Source organism: Amblyraja radiata, chromosome 25 (assembly GCF_010909765.2).
Source record: "Amblyraja radiata isolate CabotCenter1 chromosome 25, sAmbRad1.1.pri, whole genome shotgun sequence".
In the NCBI taxonomy this organism is placed as follows: Eukaryota; Metazoa; Chordata; class Chondrichthyes; order Rajiformes; family Rajidae; genus Amblyraja; species Amblyraja radiata.
This window is the reverse complement of record NC_045980.1, coordinates 16709119-16726388: the sequence shown is the minus strand read 5'-3', so window position 1 is coordinate 16726388 and position 17270 is coordinate 16709119. Positions and strand designations below refer to the sequence as shown.

The window sequence follows — 17270 nt, the reverse complement described above, 5'->3', positions numbered from 1 at the left end:
GGGATCCCCACCAATACATGGACCAGACTTTGGACTTTTTGTAAATGGTGTTAAATTATAGCGACATGCATGTGTGATCTTTGCAAAAAGAATTTCACTATGCAGTGCACAGGTGAGTCAAGCATCCTTGAACATTTTTAGATAGATTGCATTACCACAAACAATTGGTTAAAAAAGTTCCAAGTTCTTTTATAAAGCGAGTTTGTTTCATTATTTGGAATACAAATAAAGGAATGGAATAGATGGCCATTTAGAGGGAGGGAGGGGACCCAGAGATTTGCAGTATTGAAACAGATGCTTGTACAGCATGAATGTAGTGCATTCTGCCACCAAACAGGTCATTTCCAAGTAAGATCGCAAGCCAATATCCACAAATACAGAGTTTGAATGATTCTGTGTTTTGAACTGCAAGTTGCCCCGACTTGGTTTATGAGGGATTCTGGTGCAGCTCCCTTGCCCGTGAGACAGTAAATCATAGACGTGTCCAGCAATGCAGCCGGGAGTAAACAGGTGGGTTTTGAGCTTCCTGCAGCCGTACGGCTGACAGGGGGCTGGTGCCCCCAGCTAGACCCCTCGAGGCTGCGGCAGTCAGTCACCCAGAATGAGCAGGACATTCGCTCTGCATTCAACTGCACAGGACGCAGAGAAACACTCGAGTTTGACAAATGCACGGCCCCTCGAGACCTGCACACTGGCGCTTCTGAATTATAATCCCGGCACGTTTAAAATACATTCAGCACGTTTTACTGCCGTCAGAAAGGAAAAGAAAATGGTGAATCTCTTTAGCCAGACGCTTTTTTATTTGTATTTATTTATTTTAAAAAACAGGTTGATTCAATTTATTTTAAACTTGAGAGAACGTGGCAATGCCTTATCCAAATAGGCAGCACAATTTAACAAATTTGGGTTTCTATTTCCAACCCATAGCCCTGCTATACTTAGCTTCACACAGAGTGCAGAATGACCAAGTGACAATAGACTATTGTCAATTTGTTTTTCCAATATATACACCAAACTTTTTTTTGTTGTTTTTACCATGTACTCTGTTTACATATGTTGTGCTGCTGTAAGTAAGAGTTTCATTGTTCCATTTCGGGACACATGACAATAAAACACTGCCTCTTGATGTGTCTGGTTCCCGTTCCCATAAAACATTAAACACTCAAGTACTGACATTTTGCATTCGCCAGTGTCCAACTACTTAGTTTTGCTATTAAAACGGCAATCCTTTGTTCCCTTCTTTCCTTTTTGCACAATTGTGTTTTTCTTGATCCACAGAAGCACAGTCCCTGGTTCTCTGGCACAGTGGCGGCTACTTGCAAAACACAATGTTATGCATCAGCCCACTAGATGAAAGGGTCCCAAAACGAAACATCCCCTGTCCACTTCCCTCCATAGACACTGATTGACCTGCAGGGCCCTCCAGTAGATTACTTGTTGCTCCAGATTCAAGCATCCAGACTCTGTCTCAGCAGAATTATATGTTTTGCTGGTAAAAAGCTTAGCTTCCGTCTGTACTAATTGAACTAATTAATAAATGTACTGCTCCTTATAAACTTGGTGACTTTACACTAGGGTGTGTGTAGGCATTGCAGCATATGGTAAAAAAAATAAAATGGTTACACACATTTGGAGAAAGAAATGGCAGAATAAGTCATACGAAGCAGAAGACTGCAATCATAAGCAACCGCTTGCACGGCATAAACTCTACAAAGGTCACATCTCTCTACAAAGATCTTTTAGATATGTTATGTATTGTGTTTAGATTAAAATTGTACATGCAAGGGCGGCACATGTTGCAGCAGCAGTGTTGCCGCCTTACAGCGCCCGACACCCACGTTCGATCCCGACTACAGGTGCTATCTGTACGGAGTTTGTATGTTCTCCCCGTGACCACGTGGGTTTTCTCCAGGTACTTTAGTTTCATCCCACGTTTCATAGATGTACATGTTTGTAGGTTAATTAGCTTTACTGTATAAAATTGTCCCTAGTGCGTAGGATAGTATTAGTGTGACGGGCCTGTTGCCATGCTGTATCTCCACAAAGTCTAAGAGTACAGGAGTAAAATCGCAAGCCTCCAGATTCAGGGACAGTTTCTTCTCGGTTGTTATCAGGCACCAGAGCCACCTGTCAGCATCTAGAGAGTGGTCCCATCTACCTCATTGGAGACCCTCAGACTATCTACACTAAATATTATTCCCTTATCCTGTACACAGCTCAATTGTAACGTGTATAGTCTTTCCGCTGTCTGGATCGCATGCAACAAAAGGCTTTGCACTGTATCTTGTTTCACGTGACAATAAACTAAACCATCTGAATGTCATATTCGGCAATTACAAGGATAAATCAGATTGGTTTTATATAACAGGGCCTGCCATGCAGGAATAAAAGGATTGTTTAATATGTCCAATGAAGAGATGCAATTAACTTAAATGTGCTGCTGTTGCTCCAGTCTCCTGCAATTTTAGCAACGTCCTTCCCTACAAGTTCAAATGCTCACCCTGTGACAACTTTAGTAAAGTTTTGATCCTAAATGCTGTTGAGGTTTGGGTTTGTTCAAGGGCAATTGGTTTCATTTGCCAATTGATTGGTCTCCTGTAGACCAGAGCAAGAAAAGGGGTAAATAATGAAGAGATCTTTCACTATATCAAACCCAGTTCTCTGCCGCTGCAAGGCAACGACTGCACCACTGTGCTTCTCTGAACACATCACCGCTGCATTGTTCGAGGAGGAACTGCAACGCCACGGGAGCAACGTAAAGAACATGTATTTAATTGGTGGTACAATGAAAGCAGAGAAAGATGCGCACAGATTGTATTTACTGTATAAATAAACATGTTTGAAATTGAAAGAATTCCCCGTTCTTGCATGAAGAGCCATATTTCAGCTCTCATAACCTGCAACATTAATTTCACACAACTAAAGGCACAAAGTGCTGGTGTAACCCAGCGGGTCAGGCAGCATCTCTGGAGAACATAATTTGGGTCAGGATCCTTCTCCAGGCGGATTGTGGATGGGGGTGGGGTGCGAGGGAAGAAATCTGGAAGAGGAGAGGCAGGTCCTGTTTTTCTTCCCCCCCCCCCCCCCCCCCAACCTGACGAGAGTTGGGGGGGAGAAAAACAACAAAAATGCAGAGGGAGCAGTGCACAACTACCCTTGTTGTAAAATGCCTTAACACTTTGCCCCATAAGGTGCAACTGACCTTTTACACCAGCACAAAACCACTCTTATTGCATTGCCACCTAAACAATATGCAAATGATGGTGACTTTGTCCCAGAGCACACCTAGCATGCCGTCCACCACCCAGAAGTGGGAAACGAGGCTGTGAATTCACGTCAGGAAGCTTAGATCACTTGTATCATCCACTCATCTCATGAACAGTGCTCACCAAAGCAACAGACTGCTTTGCAATACCATCAGCTAGGTAACATTAAAGACAATTATGTAACCTCTTTCACGGCTTCAATCATAAAACGCAGATGTTCATGCATAACAATCCCACGGCACATCACTTGCCAAGGTCCAGATGCACAGAATAATACTTTAATGAAAGAGATAAACCGTGCAACATGAATAAAGGGCCTTGAATATTCTCAAGTACAAACGGTGTGATCAGCAGGTGAGATTATCACCACACATTGGTCTACAATTCCTTCTACATTTAAAATGGATGTTGTTGTTTTTATTGAAGTGGCAATGAGAAAAGTCTCAGACAGTCACGTAAAGAGGACAATTAAAATGGAAACTGAGTGCCAGGGAGCTGGCAAAAACAGCAAGCTTAATAAAACACTGTGCACAAAAAACAGACAGAAAAAAAATTCAAGATAATCCCAAAGTGGGAAATGGGGCCGGAGAACAGAAAAGCCAAGCATTTTATTGCAGTCACCAACCAGAATCACTCTGACAGCATAGCCCAAACTAGATCACCAGCCCTTTATCTCCAGAGATAACTACCTGACCCGCTGAGATACTCCAGCACTTTGTGTCTATCTGCAGACATTAACCACTGGAGGTGGTGAAAGCAGCAGACACCATCTACAGGCTGCTCACCCCTCCACCCCAGTTAGGAAACAATAACAGTTCTGTGATCATTATAGAACAGCACAGGAAAAGATCCAACGACCCACAATGTCTGTGCCAAACACGCTGCCAAGGCCAACTCTTACCTGCACATAATCCATACCCGTATGCCTATCCAAAAGTCTCTTAAATGCTACTATTGTATCCGCATCCACCACCGCCCTCAGCAGCACGTTCCAGGCACTCACCACCTTCCGTGCATGTAAAAACCTGCCGTACACAACTCCTTTAAATTATTGCCCTTCTCATCATAAAACTATGCCCCCAGGTCTTTGATATTTCTTTCTTGGGGGGGGGAAAGGTTTTGACCATCTACCCTATCTATGCCTCATTAGGGATCTAAAATCTTGGAACTAAAATCTGCCCACTGCTCTGTGGAAGTCTCTTCACCCAAATCATCTTTAGAATCCTACATGTGTCTGCCTTCTGTACAGTGCTGAATCCCCCATCAGCATGAAGAACAGTCCTTGATCATTCATTTTGCGCCTCAACTCACAGCACAATTTGCTTTACAGAGTATCATTGTGCTCCTTCCCTTTACTTCCTTCTTCCAGCCTTAATAAAGAGGAAAATTCTCTTTTAAAACTCAATCCCCATAATTTAGTTCTACACTTGATTTCAATTTTTACAATTCTGTACAGCCCAATGTTTGCACAGTTCAGAAGTCTGCTCCGACCAGAAAAGAGCATTGGCAAAGGCAAGTATAAAAATAAACAAGAGAAAACAGAGACACAACACAGTAGGCAGCACAATGGCACAGCAATAGAGCTGCTGCCTTACAGCACCAGAGGGGTGGATTGCAACCTTCACGTGGTCCGCCCTGTTTTGACGAATGCAATCAACCTGGCGTGCACAATCAAATAGAACAAGTTGTTCTACAACTTTATGCTGTGCATGCCATACACAAGAAGAAACCCGGGTTCGATCCTGACTCTGGGTGTTGCCTGTATGGGGTTTGTACGTTCTCCCCATGACATGCGTGGGTTTTCTACGGGTGCTCAGGTTTCCTCCGACACTCCAAAGACGTACAGGTTTGTAGATTGGCTTGGTAAAATTGTACATTATCCCTTGTGTGTGTGGGATAGAGTTAGTGAGCAGGGATCAATGGTCGGCGTGGACTCGGTGGGTCAAAGGGCCTGTTTCCGCGCTGTATCTCCAAATTAAACATTGCAAATGGAGAGATGCAGAACAGAATAGGCTTCCACCTTTATTTCTGACACAGCCTCTCCGTTTCTGATTTTCATTAATAACCCGGACACTAAATTAAAACACTACAGGCAATTGACAACAAGAATATTTCACACAAGTGACCAAGCAGACAGCAGTTTAAACAAACCAACCAGTAACTCACCAATTGCATTACAAAATAGGGAAAGCAGAAATGTCTTCATGTGGAGCAGAACTTGACAGCTGAGAATAATTGAGTAGAATAAACAGACATGATTCAATCTCCATCTGATGATGTTGGTATTAGTTCTTATCAAAAATATATTAAAATAAAATGCCTACAAGCATTTCATGTAACAAATTTACCCCATACACATTCATAATGCTGTGTAAAGTTGTCAACATGCTGGGTGTTCCTTCTGCCAGGAGAGCACAATTATAATATGACAGGTTTATATGAAGTTTTCAACAGAGAGCAAACCTGGAAGTGGAAAAGCTGATGGAAATGGTGCACAGACATAAAGATTTTTCATATACTACAGATAAAGTAACAGAGCTGACAATGAGTAGTCTCAGTAAATAAAAATAAATTAGCAATGACGACACATATACAGTGCCCTCCATAATGTTTGGGACAAAGACCCATCATTTATTTATTTGCCTCTGTACTCCACAATTTGAGATTTGTAATGGAGAAAAAAAATCAAAAAAAAAAATCACATGCGGTTAAAGTGCACATTGTCAGATTTTAATAAAGGCTATTTTTATACATTTTGGTTTCACCATGTAGAAATTACAGCAGTGTTTATACATAGTCCCGACAATTCAGGGAACCATAATGTTTGGGACCCAGCAATGTCATGTAAAGTAGTTATGTTTAATATTTTGGTACATATCCTTTGCATGCAATGACTGCTTGCAGTCTGCGATTCATGGACATCACCAGTTGCTGGGTGTCTTCTCTGGTGATGCTCTGCCGGGCCTGTACAGCAGCAAGTCAGGAAATGAGGGATCGTGGGCGTAGCTAATCCATGCCACATCCACAGTCCAGTGGGAGAACATTGCAAAATCAGGGGCAATGCTAATTTAAGGATATACAAGAAACCGCAGGTGCTGGAACCTTGAGCAAAACAAAGTGCTGGAGGAACTCAGTGGGTCAGGCAGCATTTGAGGGGGGAAACGAACAGACAATGTTTCGGGTTGGGACCCGTCTTCAGGGATTCCAGGACATGTATCATTTTGTTGGCTTTTATTAACTTCTGCAGCATAAAATGAGAAACCCAGGTGTATAACTTCCCGAACTATCAGTGGAACCCACAGCTGACAAGTTTTAGTTATTTAACTGCAGTGGATGATATTATTGCTTCACATCTCAGAGCAATATTCGAATCTAGTCTAAGAAAGAGTAATGCAACAATTTAGCCACTACTTGGAGATAATTTGGGAGCCCATGTTAATCACAAATAATATTTGGTATTTAAAAGGTAAGACAATATAGCTGGGCATGTCTGTGTGCTCTCTCCCTCTCTCTGCATATTCTAATTTGCATTGTTTAAGCAAGCTAATAGAGGAAGTTAAAGTGTTACTTTAATCAATTCTGTGATAAATCAGAAATGTTACTGAACAACAATGGTTTCAGTGAACGACCCAAAGATTTCTTCTTGTATCCTACAGGGTCTCAAGCAAAAGGAGCTGCAGCTGTGAGAATTCCTGTTCTTTGAGGGACAACAGAAAACTACTCAATGTTGACCCAGAACTGGCAGTCACACTCACAGGCATTATGGAAAACAAATCTCCCAAATGCCACAAAAAAGGGGAAGCAATTACAATGAAGCAACGGTATCATGATTCCATGTTCTCCATTTTACAGCAATTTAAGCGGCCCAACTAATTATTAATGTGGACGTTCTACAAAATGTTAGAATTTTCCGAGGGATGGGTACAATAACTCAAAGTTGTTCCAAATATGGCATTATGATGCCGATTCCAGATCATGACTAACAGAAAGGGCGGCACAGTGGTGGAGCTGCTGCCTCACAGCGCCAGAGACCCAGGTTCGATCCTGACCTCGGGTGCTATATGCGTGCACGTTCTCCCTGTGACAGTGTGGATTTTCTCCGAGTGCTCCAGTTTCCTCCCATATCCCAAAGACGTGCGTTTTTTGTAGATTAATTGGCGCCTGTAAATTGTCCCTGGTGTGTCGGGAGCAGATGTGAAAGTGGGATAACATAGATCAAGTTCGACCAGGTGATCGATGGTTGGTATAGACTCGGTGGGCCGAAGGGCCTTTTCCATGCTACATCACAAACTTAAAAAAAAAAAAAATTGTTAATTATTGAAAAGCTTTGTTGTTTCAAACCTGCTCCAAAGTTATTCAGTAGCCTTTCTTTATGTGGGCTAAAAACAGCATTTCCTGATAGCAGAGTAAACAAGAGATTCAATTTAAATGCATGGTACTTCAAATTACGGCTTGCAACAATTTCTCAATCTGGCATGTGCTGCACTGAGTAAATATAACACTGCAGTAATTCCTGGAAGAAATTGCTTCCTTCCCCGATAGTCTTACTGTCACATTCCAGATGATGTCAAAGATCACGAAAACAGCACCATGCTACCGTCTGCATAATAGATGGCAAATTTGTGATTTTATTAACTTCTGCATTTCGAACTTGACTGACCAGGTGAATAACTTCCCAAACTATCAACGGGCCCCTCAAAACAGTAAGATTCAACAGGATTATTTAACGGTCATGGATGACATCGGGGATCTTCAACTTGAAGTTAGACCTGAATCCAATCCAAGCAAGAGTATTTTATTGTCTTTAAGAAGGAACTGCAGATGCTGGAAAATCGAAGGTACACTAAAATGCTGGAGAAACTCAGCGGTTGCAGCAGCATCTATGGAGCGAAGGAAATAGGCAACGTTTCGGGCCGAAACCCAGGGTTTCGGCCCGAAACGTTACCTATTTCCTTCGCTCCATAGATGCTGCTGCACCCGCTGAGTTTCTCCAGCATTTTTGTATTTTATTGTCTGGTGTATGTCTCAAACAGAACAATGACATTCTTACTTGCAGCAGCATAACAGATATGTAAACAGAGTACTCCGTAAATAAATGAAAATATTTTTTTAGAGATTAAAAAAAAACTTGTTTGGATGATCAGCCATGATCATATTGAATGGCGGTGCAGGCTCGAAGGGCCGAATGGCCTACTCCTGCACCTAATTTCTATGTTTCTATGTTTCTATATTGTTTACAGATAACACTGTGGCACAACAGTAGAGTTGCTGCCTTACAGCGCCAGAGACCTGGGTTCAATTCCGACTGCGGATGCTGTCTGTACAGAGTTTTTTATGTTCTCCCTGTGACCGTGTGGGTTTTCCCTGGGTGCTCCCATGCACCAAAGATGTACAGGTTTGTAGGTTAATTTGACTTCAGTAAAAATAGTAAAATTGTTCCCAGTGTGTAGGATACTGCTAGCGTACAGGGATCACTGGGACGAACGGCCTGCTTCTGTGCTGTATCCCTAAACAGTGTTAGTTTTGTTTACATATTCTTATATATACATATACACACACACAAATGAAAACAATAAAAAATGCAAAAAGAAAAACCATCCCCCAAGTATATGTAGTTCAGAGCTTATAGTATTTAACAGGGGGATGGAGATTGCAACCTTCACGTGGTCCGCCCTGTTTCGACGAATGCAATCAACCTGGCGTGCACAATCAAGTAAGATCAAATCGAACAAGTTGTCCTACAACTTTAGGCTGTGCACGCCATACGCAAGAAGTATTTAACAGCCTGATGGCTGTAGGGAAGAAGCTGTTCCCAAACTTGCATGTTACAGTTTAAGCTCTACCTTGTTCCCGATGGCAGGAGTGAAATGAGTGTGTGGCCAAGGTGGTGTGAGTCTCTGATGCCGCCTAATGTAACAAGTTAGCCACTAGACTGGGACGAATTGAAAGCCCAAGTAATACATCCGAGCATGTTTGCAAATTCTCACTGCATCCCAGAGACAAATATGCCGATAACAGCAAACTGTCTGGTCCCGTCACCTCAGCCCACAGCTACCTACAAGACTATTAAATGCCAAAGTGTTGTGGTCAGAATTCGCATCCGATAAATAATGATCTCAAAACATGAAATTTACAGCAAGAGTTTCAGGTTTTGCAGTTTGCACATTGATCAGGAGGGTGCTGGTTCTCTCCATGTGCTCTGCCCACGTCTCAAAGATATGCAGATTTGTAGGTTAATAAGCTGCTGTAAATCGCCCCTAGTGTGTAGAATAATAGAATCCGGTGAGTGTTGATGGGAAAGCAGGGAGAGCAATGCAAGTTACGGTAGGATCAGTAAAATATTGTCCTTGATGCTTGGCACAGACTGTGGGCCAGAGAGAGGGCAGAAACAGGCTCCATGAGTCTATGACAATCCATGAACATTCACTGGTAACACGGTCAGGGAAACGGCAAGGCTGGGGTGCTGGCCGACCTTAAATGAAGGTCCCTGTGGATTGATTAGTGACTCACAACCAGCCAAAAAAACTCTACAGTAAAGTTTATCATATTTGCAAATTCCCACAAGATAGCTCCCCAAGAGAAAGAGCACCTGCAGAAGAGTAGCTGGGGGGAAAAAAGTGAGCAGAATGTCACACACATCTTTCTGGGCATCAGGCATTGGTCAGTGGCAACACATTGACAAAACTCAAAGCTGTTGTAGGGCAAGACAGTGGCATAGTGGAAGAGGTGCTGCCTCACAAAGTCAGTGACCCAGGTTCAATCCTGATCTCAGGTGCTATCTGTGTGGAGTTTGCTCATTCTCCCCGTGACAGTTTTCTCCAAGTGCCCCAGTTTCTTCCCACATTCCAAAGATGTGCGGGTAATTGGCTTCTGTATATTGCCCCAAGCCTGTAGGATAGAACTAGCGTATGGGCAATTGATTATTGGCGTGGACTAGATGGGCCGAAGGACAGTTTTCATACTGCATCTCCCAAATTACATGTCAACTAAATCATGTGAAATACTGAAGGTACAAGAAGGATAATTTTCCTTCTTAAAGGAATGTTTCAACTCAGTACATTCCAACCTCTAGGGGCAGGTTACAAGAGATTTTACACCTTTATTAGATTTCTCTCTAGCACCTAAAAGATCTAGTGACGTGCATCACTGCTGCATGGGACCTGCACTTCCCGCATCACCGTTCCATTACATGTCAAAACTCAAATTGGGTAACCCGCAAAATATAGACTCAAACTGTGAATGCCAAGATCTTGAGCAAAAAGCAAGGGTTGGAGGAACAAATCAGGTAAGGCAACATTTGTGGAGGGCACAGGTCAGACCAATGGATTTCAACCCCAAACATCACCTGTCCATTCCCTCCACAGATGCTGCCTGACCCACTGAGTTCCTCCAGCATTTGGAGTCATAGTCATCGAGTCATAGATTCATACAGTGTGGAAACAGGCCCTTCGGCCCAACTTTCCCACACCAGCCAACAATGTCCCAGCTACACTAGTCCCACTTGCCTGTGCTTGGTCCATATCCATCCAAACCCATCCTAGCCATGTACCTGTCTAACTATCTCTTAAACAATGGGATAGTCCCAGCCTCAACTACTTCCTCCGGCAGCTTGTTCCATGCACCCACCAGCCTTTGAGTGAAAAAGTTACCCCTCGGATTCCCAATAAATCTTTTCCCCTCACCTTCAACCTATGTCCTCTGGTCCTCGACTCCCCTACTCTGGACAAGAGACTCTGCATCTACCCGATCTATTACTCTCATGAATTAGTTTTCCGCAACTCACAGAATGTGCTATAGAAGTACCAATTTGTTCTTGCTTGCCCCAACACTCAACCATGCAAAATGTTATACACAAAACCACATCATTGCACACTCTTGCATATCAAAGCACAAAAAGGTAACCACAAACCTTTTTCCAAACATTGCTTAACATTCAGCAAAATAGAAACTTAGCATAGTCATTTCCAAATATCCTGTTACATTTACAGCGCAGTATTTGATAGCAATGCGAGTGCGTATTGTACACTGAAGTAGAATCAAAAATATATTATTCAGTGTAATTATCTAATGGTCGCTATTATAACATTTTCCCACTGAACACTGATTTTAATATCATTTAAACTAAACGTCTTCTTTTGAATCAGAAATAAATTCAAAAATAAAGACAAAACTACAAATCCCGTCTATTTTCGTGCCGGTTTTATCAAATTTTGTTTAGAGTGATGAGAGAATCATTGGTGTTGCAAAAATTGGCATGTCTTCCACTACTATAGAAAGTTAGATCTTGCATATTGTGATGGAGACTTCTTCCTCAATTCCATCCTAAACATATCACTTAAATCACAATTTAACAATCAGTACTCTGCCAAAGCCAATTCTCAGAGGAAATGTTTTGTGCCATTCAGTGCGTACTTTAAGGAAAATAAAAAAACTGTGACGAATTTAATTTATTTTTAAATTTAGTTTCATGCCAAGTTTACGTTTGTAGCCTATCATACAAGAGCTGTATACAAGTGGCAAGGTGTCCATCTGGATAAGATCTTTCTCTCCACCTCTGTCTAATAAGTGAAAGTTTTTAGAACTAAGATTAAAATGGGTACGGTCACTCTAGAATTGGATTTCATCCCAAAAGTCATTAAATACTTTGCAAAACAAAATGCTGTAAATTGTTGCAGCTCTTCCCCAAACAATGAGTTTTGGGTTAGTCAGAGAGATAAGAATCAAAATTGAACCAACTTTTTAAAATCACAACTTCTTATCAGATTAATTTAGCCCAGTATTCTCTTTAACCAAACCCAAGCCCTGCCATTGTCATCATCACATGTGCAAAGCCAGTGAGAAGTTACAGGTTAAAAGAAACTTCCTAGTCACATCTTATTCACGACTTTATACAATCAAAACAAAAATAAATTTGATATTAAATTAATACTTGCATATTTAGTCAAATAATATTTCACTAATCATTAAAAATAACCACAAACATCCTCAGTTCCATTAAGCAACATTAAAAAAAACCTTTACTGCAGCGTATCTGCTGTCAGGGCAGCCTTAAAGTGTATTGTGTTAGCAACTGTGATACTTTACAATAAAAAACAAACCATTACATTCAGGCAAAAGGTCTGAAGAAGGGTTCCGACCCAAAACGTCACCTATTCGTTTACTCCCGAGATGCTGCCTGACCCTCTGAGTTACTCTATAGCATTTTGTGCCTATCTTCGGTATAAACCAGCATCTGAAGTTCCTTCCTATACAATCCATTACTTTCCTCAGGGTTCTTCAATATTTATTTGATGGAGCCGGTGTTGTGTATAAATGCCGATACATGCTTAACAAAACAAATGCTGTGGATACCCACCGCATCAATGGAGAATGGAAATGGGGAAAAAAATGTTTAAATGGATACTTATGGAAACAAACAAAAGATAGAGCATTGATGTTACTCAGAGAAAGAAGATGGATGGCAAGGTGCCCAGAAAATGCTCATCGCTTTCCAGGTAAAATCATCTCATCCTGGTCACAAATAATTGTCTCTTCCGGCACCAGTCTCATAACAATCATGTGTAGGATAGAACTGCAAATGCTGATTTACACCGACAATAGACACAAAATGCTGGAGCAACAGCGGGTCAGGCAGCATCTCTGGTGAAAAGGCTTAGGTGATGTTTCGGGTCTGAAGGAGTGTCTCGACCTGAAACATCACCCATTCATTTTTCTCCAGAGACGCTGCCTGACCCACTGAGTTACTCCTACATTTTGCCTCATAACAATCATCACCCGATACACCTCCTAACATCACCTGCTGTGTGTGCTGCTCGAGAACCTGAATGCTCACTCACCAGAATCAAATAATATATCAACAACCTGTACAAGGGATCATCCTCGACACAGAAGGAACGCTGCTGCATTTGACAAGAGTTGCTTTATAGATCTATAAGTAAAATACTTAAACAGACTAGGAACCCCTACCCCTCCCATACCATGCAATCACCAGATGGCAATGTTTGTGCACGGGATGAGAAAGAGCAAACTACCATCGTCCTGTTTCAACCCTAAAAACCTTTATGCAGTTCAGAAAATGAATATGTCAGATACACTCAAGTACAGAATAGAAGATGACAGTCCCTTTACACATTGTTGACCTTCAAGCTTAAATTTATTAGAGGAAAGTACTCCCAGTCAGACTGGTTCCTATGCATCTTGGTTAATGTATGCAAATTTTAAAATATCCTGAAGGTCCTCGGGTGCAGCGGTGGATAAATTAAGCATCGGAAAAGAACAGTAATATTTCAGGTAAGATCCCTGAGCTCTTCTACATTCAGCTCCAGGTTCACTACAGTGTGTTCAAGAAGGAACTGCAGATGCTGGAAGATCGAAGGTACACAAAAATGCTGGAGAAACTCAGCGGGTGCAGTGTGTCCTGGTTAAGGCGAGGTTTAAAAAGGAAATATTTGCCAGGCAGCCCCCCCTCCAGACCTTTATACAAGACACTGCTGCCAGGCATAGCACTGCATATCACTGCAATTTTCATCATAGCATCCACTGTAACAAACTCCACAGAATCCTATCCCAGGAAAGATCAGAGAGAAAAGCAGGACAAATACATCAAATGGAATGAATCCAAACTGACTTAAAAAAAAAAAAATGATGCACACGTTTTGTTTTTGTTATGTGTCTGCAGAATTACACTTTTCACATCTTAAGCATTCTGGTGGCATTGACTTTTGAAATCTCAAGTTCCTCAATAAAAAAAAAATTTAAAAAAATTCCCTTCCACAAAAAAAACTTATTTTTAAAGTCTGGAAACTAAAACTTCCTGAGAAAATAAAAATGTGATGTAACCTTGGCGAGACAAGAAAAAAAAAATCTAAAAATACTTTAAGGAATGGGAAGATTCAAAAATAGTTACTTGCAAATTATTAATTGATATGTGAAAAAGATATTAAAGGCTGTGATTCTCACTTCTCAAATAATGTCCTTAGTTTTCACTCACTGATGTGACTCAGCCAGGTTTGTGAAGTCAGCAGGGATGCGGGGAGAAAGCCCATAACACAGGTTGAAACCTGCACTTAGTTGGTGACGGTCGCATTTAGCCAGTTCACCTGCGCTGTGGGTAAATACTCTCTCCGAGTCGGCGGCTCATGTGATGGGCGAGCGAGAGAGCGAGCAGCCGGGCTGGAAGCGGCAGGTTCGCTGTCAGGGAGGCGGGCAAGGTCACCTTCCCTCTGCCCGGTCAGTGGGGCGGCGCCTAGCAGATCCCGCCCGAGCCAGGCCACGCCGCCGCTCCCTCCCCAGCTCCAACTCATTCACAACATGCCCAACAAACCAAGCAGCAAAAACACCGCTCATCTGCATCAGGAAACTCTGACCAAAAAGGGTCTCTTCCCACCCACCACCATAAAGACCACCTTCAGCTCAGGGTACGGTCTTCCTTCAGGTAACACAGGGCAACGTGATCTCCTACACCCCCACTCCCCTTCTCCAACCCACACCTCAACCCCCTCCCAACCAAAGATCATAGAACGCTCTATGATCTTTGCTCCCAACCTTTCCACCTCTCCGACCCCCACTTTCTCTCCCGCCCCCTCCCTCCCCCAACTCATCCCAACCCCTCCCCCTCACTCTTCCTCATCTCCTCCCACAACCCTCAAATTCCCCCCTTCCTAACCCTCACCTTTCCCATCTCCTTAACTTTTCCCTCCCTCCCCGACCCCCACCTTCCCCCCAGCCATCCATCCTGGTTGGATATGGAGTTGTCATTCCCTCTGTTGCCAGACATCAATCTCCCCGGGTGCCGGGGTATTTGATTTACACCCAAAAAAAACACACATTAGGAGCAGAGTAACCGCACAGCCAAGATGAACTATCCAATTCTGCAGATATCTACACCGCAACACCAGAAGCAATCGTCTGCAGTCAAGTTACGTTCGCTGAACACGGGGCGCTCCAGATCTCAAATTAGCTTGAAGACGTTTTAAAACAGTGTTTCCAGCTCACATTACAACGACTCCACAAACTAAACAAAAACACCAATTGCATTTCCGCCAATATCCTAATTTCTCCCAACAAACGGCAGTCCAACCGGACACAGAGAGAGAGAAAGAGAGAGGAGGAGGGAATAAACTGAAATGCCAAATACAAAGTTATCTAATTAATCCGCCACAGAAGTTCCATGCAAGCAGATGGCATCGCATTGCTGCAGTAGGAACTATAAATACAAAGTGCATTCCAACATCAGAAGCTAACGTAATAGAGGTCGCGAAAATAAAAATATTAAAAAAGTTCGCATTTAATTAATGCAACTCAAACAATGATTTCATTTTAATGTGATGCTGGGGGTAAAAAAAAACACAATGTGTTGAGACTGTAGCGAGCAAGAGAGACGGTGGAAAGGCAAGTCTCCACAATTCAATGTAGATCCATTGAATGATCATCCTGCCCTGTTTATTTAAAATGTATTTCCCTAAACATAATGAGGCGAAGACCCCGCGCAGTTTGCACGGACCGTTCGCACTGTGTGTGTGTGTGTGTGTGTGGGGGGAGAGAGAGCGGGCAGTACCTCGCTCAGTAGCCGGGACCAGCGATGAGCAGCCCGACAGCGGCACCATGTTCCCTGCGACGGCGGCCGCTGCTGCTGCTGCTGATCGATGATTGAACTGAACAAAGGCAGCGATCAATTTCTAATACGTATCAATCGGAAGCCCCGAGTTTCTGTCGGCAAAAGTAGCGCGGGGAGGCTGGGGGCGGCGGTGGGTGCCGCGGGCAGCTTGTCCCCGCTCTCAGCCCGGCCACAGCCCGGTCTAACGACACTAACCTGAAGCCGCCGCAGATCCAATTTCTTCCAATATTGAAACATCGATCCCACATTGGCGGCCATCTTGGGGGATATTGAAGCGATATTTTCTCTTTATTTTCCGCCGGCTCCACTAAATATCCGAACTGGATTCCTATTCGACTGGCCACTCCATAGACACGCAAGGAGACACGACACACAATGACCAAAGGCTGGAGCCTCCCGACTCCAGGGCCATCTGCTCAAAGCAAACTCTTCCTGGCTTTTTATCTTTGTTGAACTTCACTTTAATTTTCTCCCGGAGAAATGCACTTGATTTTGATCAGATTATTATCTCAGGCAAAGTGAACAATTATCAGTGGGCGGGCCGTGTTTTTTTTTAAAATCTAAGCAAATTACAGCACCTACCCCAACGTTACACATGGGAGGGAAGAGGCTGCAAAAAGAGTTTTTTTAATCCCTGTGTCAAATCCAATGTTTTTGATATTTTAACTTTCGTTATGTTCCCACTGCTGGGGTGCTGCTTCACTCCTGTACAATTGCACTGGACACAACTCTCGGGATGAGTTCCTCCACCCCTATTTATCTCAGTTTGCAGAGAAGTATCGATCAAAATAGGAGAAGTATCGATCAAAATAGATTATCGTTCCAATTTAGAGACAGCGTAGAAACAGGCCCACACTGACCATTATCGATCACCCGTTCACACTAGTTTGATGTTGTCCCCTTTCTTATCCACTCCCTACACACTAGAGGGGGGAGGGGGGGGGAATTCACAGAGGGTCAATTAACCTACAAACCCAATGTGGGGGGAGACCGGAGCAGCCGGAAGAAACCCGCGCGGTCACAGTGAATTGCGTGCAAACTCTACACTGCCAGCACCCGAGATCAGGATCGAACCCGATGTCTCTGGCGCTGTGAGGCAGCAGTCCCACCAGCTGCACCTCTGTACCGGCCAAAACTGCTACAAAATAATCCCATTTCGATATGAATCCAGTGTGAGTGATTTAAACAGACTCACACTCTCGTGGAGCGGCAGAAGATTTCTATTTTAAGGGCCAACTTTACGAACATGTCTAATCTGTCCTCAAAATAAAGGTGCTCTTACTGCCCGGGATGTATATAGTCCTCCCCTCCTCCCCCTTGGAAAGAGGTGAACAGTCCTCGCCAATTTTTACATTTGTTTTCTGGTTTAATACGTTTTCCAACGCGGT

General features: G+C 43.0%; 1 protein-coding gene across 1 annotated transcript in view; it reads right to left on the bottom strand.

The window, feature by feature from the left end:
• cux2 (cut like homeobox 2) overlaps positions 1-16630 on the bottom strand; it is a 277032-nt gene extending 260402 nt beyond the window's left edge. Inside the window, exon 1 of the mRNA XM_033043025.1 lies at positions 16078-16630. Coding sequence (XP_032898916.1) covers positions 16078-16140 — 63 coding nt within the window. The 5' untranslated portion in view covers positions 16141-16630. The remainder of the gene's footprint in view (positions 1-16077) is intronic.
• Between the last annotated feature and the right edge of the window lie 640 nt (positions 16631-17270).